General features: G+C 40.6%; 1 protein-coding gene across 1 annotated transcript in view; it reads right to left on the bottom strand.

Moving 5' to 3' along the window:
• Nucleotides 1-618: 618 nt before the first annotated feature.
• Nucleotides 619-4,155, bottom strand: part of LOC119590163 — a 14,176-nt gene continuing 10,639 nt past the window's right edge. Inside the window, exons 3-4 of the mRNA XM_037938949.1 lie at nucleotides 3,428-3,551; nucleotides 619-2,940 (exon numbers count right to left, since the gene is read on the bottom strand). Coding sequence (XP_037794877.1) covers nucleotides 678-2,940; nucleotides 3,428-3,551 — 2,387 coding nt within the window. The 3' untranslated portion in view covers nucleotides 619-677. The remainder of the gene's footprint in view (nucleotides 2,941-3,427; nucleotides 3,552-4,155) is intronic.

Raw genomic sequence — 4,155 nt, forward strand, 5'->3', positions numbered from 1 at the left:
AATTTATATTATTGTGGGGGTAGGGAGATATGGGTAAAGTGTGAGTGTGGGTGGGTGGAAAGTGGGAAGGTAGGTAGGCAAGGCAGGATGGATAGGTGGGATGGGAACTTTATGAAGGGCAGGGCGGGAAAAGGTTTGGGATGGTGTGGGAAGACAGGTTAGTGTGGGGAAGATAGGCGGGTTTGGTGAGTAGGCGAGGTAGCAGGGTTTGGGTATGTAGGAAGGCAAGGGGAGCGGGCAGAGCGGGACTGTGGGGTGTAGGAGGGTAGGGTTAGGTAGGTTATGGTAATGTATAACAGCAAAGGGAAGGGAAAGGAAAGGAAGGGAAGGGAAGGGTAGGGTAGGGCAGAATAGGCTGAAAGTGAGGAAGAGAGAAATAGCATATATTGCTGGAATCACACGAAGAAAGGAGAGAGGGAGAGGGAGAGGGAGGGAGGGAGGGAGGGAGGGAGAGAGAGAGAGAGAGAGAGAGAGAGAGAGAGAGAGTGAAAGAGAGAGAGAGAGAGAGAGGGAGTGAAAGAGAAGAGAGAGAGAGAGAGTGAAAGCAAGAGAGAGAGAGAGAGAGAGAGAGAGAGAGAGAGAGAGAGAGAGAGAGAGAGAGAGAGAGAGAGAGAGAGAGAGAGAGAGAGAGAGAGAGAGAGAGAGAGAGAGAGAGAGAGAGAGAGAGAGACAACTCCTCAAGTCTCATCTTTTTTGTTAACCTCAATATCAACAGATCCATTGAGTCCCTTGATAAAAGACAAGTTTTCTGTTTTATATGTGAAGTGCAGGATTTCCTCTTGCTCTTCCAGGTATGATGTGAGGTTCCATGCATCTAAGGCCAAAGCAAAGCAAGAAGAATCCACAAAATGATTGCTATAATATATTCTGTCATCGAAACCCAGTGCCTCCTCAGCCATTTCATCGGTCAGCACTTCTGACGGACCCATATTGTAGAACTGGGGATAGTACCACCTTCTGAATTTATCCCTTGCTTCCGGTTCTGAATACAGGCATATGTTTCTCTTCTGCAGCTGCTTGAGAAGGACAAATAGTCCCTCTGGGGTGAGAGAGGTGTTCTCCAGATGAATGCCTGTGTAACGGATGTGCATGCTGCCCAAAAGGTTTGCCAATTTAGAGACACTTTTATCGTTTATGTTTTGAATATACACGTCTAGCATTGGCACAGTGGTGCATGGCAGACCCTCTATGTCTCCTTTAAGGATTGGATAATCAATCTTTACTTCAAGCCACAACAACTTAGGTAGATATTTATTAATGATAAGAACAGTTGAAAGTGTCTTGAAATCCTGTACACGTAGTTTGAGATATACTAAGTGTTTTGTGGCATTGCAGTTTACTATACTCTGCAGAATTTCATTAGATAAGACACCTGATATCAGATCAATCTTTGTCATAACAGTGTCTTTGAAAAATGCCTTGACAATGCGGTCCATACTGCCTTTTTCACCATATTTAAATTGACAGCTGCTATCCAGCCAAACAAATATATCAACACGGCAAAGAAAGGCCAGAACCTTTTGAAGTTCAGAAAATGGTTTTAATTTTTCTATATTCAGAAATATTCTAATGGGTGCAACATTCATCAAAAGGGTTTCCAGTGGAATGAGCTGAATATCTGCAGCACATACATTCCATTCCTCTGGATACTCTGAAACCTCCACTATATATTCCACTAACTTTGGTGCTGCCTTTATCTCCGTAACAAGTTCAAGGTTGAAGGTCAGGTTTTCAAAGCTATCCTCACTGTGGTTCACTATTGCGCAAATCAGTCTCCTGTCATCGAGCTCAGACATAACTCTTTTACCCTTATTTATTCTTGACATGTGGCCCCCAATGAAGAGAGACAGTTGATACAAGCACTGCACATCTCCAGTAAGGCTACGATACTTCTTCCCTTCCAGTATCATGTGAGCAACATACCATGCTGCAAAAAACTCTTGCTGGAGAGTATGCACAGAGCTCAATTCACCTTTGTGATTATTTACATGACGATTTCTTTGCACAAAGAGGCCCTTAATGAGAAACTGGTTCACATCTGCTGGGTAAATCTTTGAGGTCTCTTCAAGCACTTGAATCATATATTCACCTTCTAATCTTTTATTTTCCTTAAATGCTGAAAGAGCAATGCAACCCACAGCCATGAGCCACTGGTGTTCCTTGGTTTCCTTTTGGTCATCCTGAAAACTAGTTTCTATTATTTTCCTAAAAGTCCTTATGGTGAGCATCCACAATAGATCTGTGACAGTAGATACATTATCAAACAAGGAGGGGGTGGTCATCCATGCCTCACACACCTGCACCAATGTTGTAGGGTGTTTGAGAATAAGTGACAACCTACACATGTTCTTCATTAAAAATGCCTTAAACTCTTTCACATCACCTGATTTAGACCTATGGTGGAGTAATTCCTCTGCGAGGTTAACAATTTCCTCACGGTCATAACCATTCAACTGCAACTTGTACAAGATGTAACTACTCCAGCATTCTTGAATTCTATCATAGCCTTCAGGTACACACAGCATTACAACATTCATACTACATGCTTCCTCAATGACACCTTTCACCTCATCCAAGTGCTTTGAATCCAGCTCTTCTGCATCATCAATAATTAGTAATACAGATGCCTTCTTTAACCATGTGTGAATTGCTGCTGTTCCATGTGTTAATGCACATAAAGGAAGGGCAATCTCCACAATATCTTTGTTAGTGACATTTCCTAATGCAGCTGATAAGATTATCACTGCCTCATATTTACTAACGTGGGAAATTCGGTTGTCCTTGTGCTTCCATGAAGATGCCAAGAGCTCCGCTAAACTTGATCTTCCGAGACCTGGACTAGATCTTACAAGACACACTCTCATGCTTTCTCCTTCAGCAGGTTCTTTATTAAATGGGGCTAGGATGTCCTTCACAGCTACCTTCTCCCCAAGCATTGGACTGTTGACAGGAAAAGTGTACATGCTTAATGTAAGGCAAGAAAATTTTAGAGTAAAGATAACTAAGAATGGTATGAAGATGCAAGCAATTTTTCTTTATACCTTATACTACATATACAGATGAGAATTCCTGGCTTTCCATTTCCTATCGTGGTGAGAATGAAGATGTGTATGTGATATGTTTTAGTAGAGAGGTTGCCTAGTTCCTACTACTGTCATGGTATAAGTAAAGATTTTCATATAATTTGGCCTTTTTTCTGATATAAATAACTTCAAGACCTTTTTTCCTAGTCAGACTTTCAAGACGAGTAAAAAACAACAGACAAAAAACATAAATATCATGCTAACACAGAATAAAATCTATATCTATCATGTGCAAAGCTACTGCCCACAGACAACAAATTATTATAATTTCTACTCTATAATTTCTCTACCTCTATATGTCGGAGATCAAGGGTTCAAGTTCAGTACTTCAAGAGCAAACTTACCTGCAAGTTTTTCTATTACGTTTGCTAGGTATCTTGGTTGCTTCAGTTACGAGCAGCTTCACAGGATTCAGCACTGGTGGCTGGCAACACTGATACTGCATTTCCAGTTCAACTTTAATATCCTCTGCAAAGAACAAGAATATAATTCACTATCTAATGAATGTTCAATGCTAATATAACAAAGAGTAAGCGGGAGTTATACTGCAGTGAAGACATCTTATATTGTGAAATTCTGAGACATTTTTGAAGAGGGTCGGAGAGGAAAAGAGAGAGAGAGAGAGAGAGAGAGAGAGAGAGAGAGAGAGAGAGAGAGAGAGAGAGAGAGAGAGAGAGAGAGAGAGAGAATAAGATAAGATAAGATAAGATAAGATAAGATAAGATAAGATAAGATAAGATAAGATAAGATAAGATAAGATAAGATAAGAGGAGAGGAGAGAAGAGAAGTGAAAACTATGGAAGGGAAAAGATAAAGAAACAGACAGAAAAAGATTAATATTAAATCACTACTCCCATTACCCTGGATGAGAAGAGACATGAAGTGAAGAGAAGGGTAGGGAAGAGATAGGAAGAGAAGGGGCAGGAAAAGTAGAAAAGACAAGGGAAACAAAGGGAACAGAGAAAAAGAAAAATATCTATAAACCACATTAGTGCTAAACCGATCATGCCATGATCCCAAACTCCCAAAAAATAACTATGATATCGTATTACCCAAAAACAATTTAAAGCCA

The sequence above is a fragment of the Penaeus monodon genome, chromosome 26 (genome assembly GCF_015228065.2).
Source record: "Penaeus monodon isolate SGIC_2016 chromosome 26, NSTDA_Pmon_1, whole genome shotgun sequence".
Classification (NCBI taxonomy): domain Eukaryota; kingdom Metazoa; phylum Arthropoda; class Malacostraca; order Decapoda; family Penaeidae; genus Penaeus; species Penaeus monodon.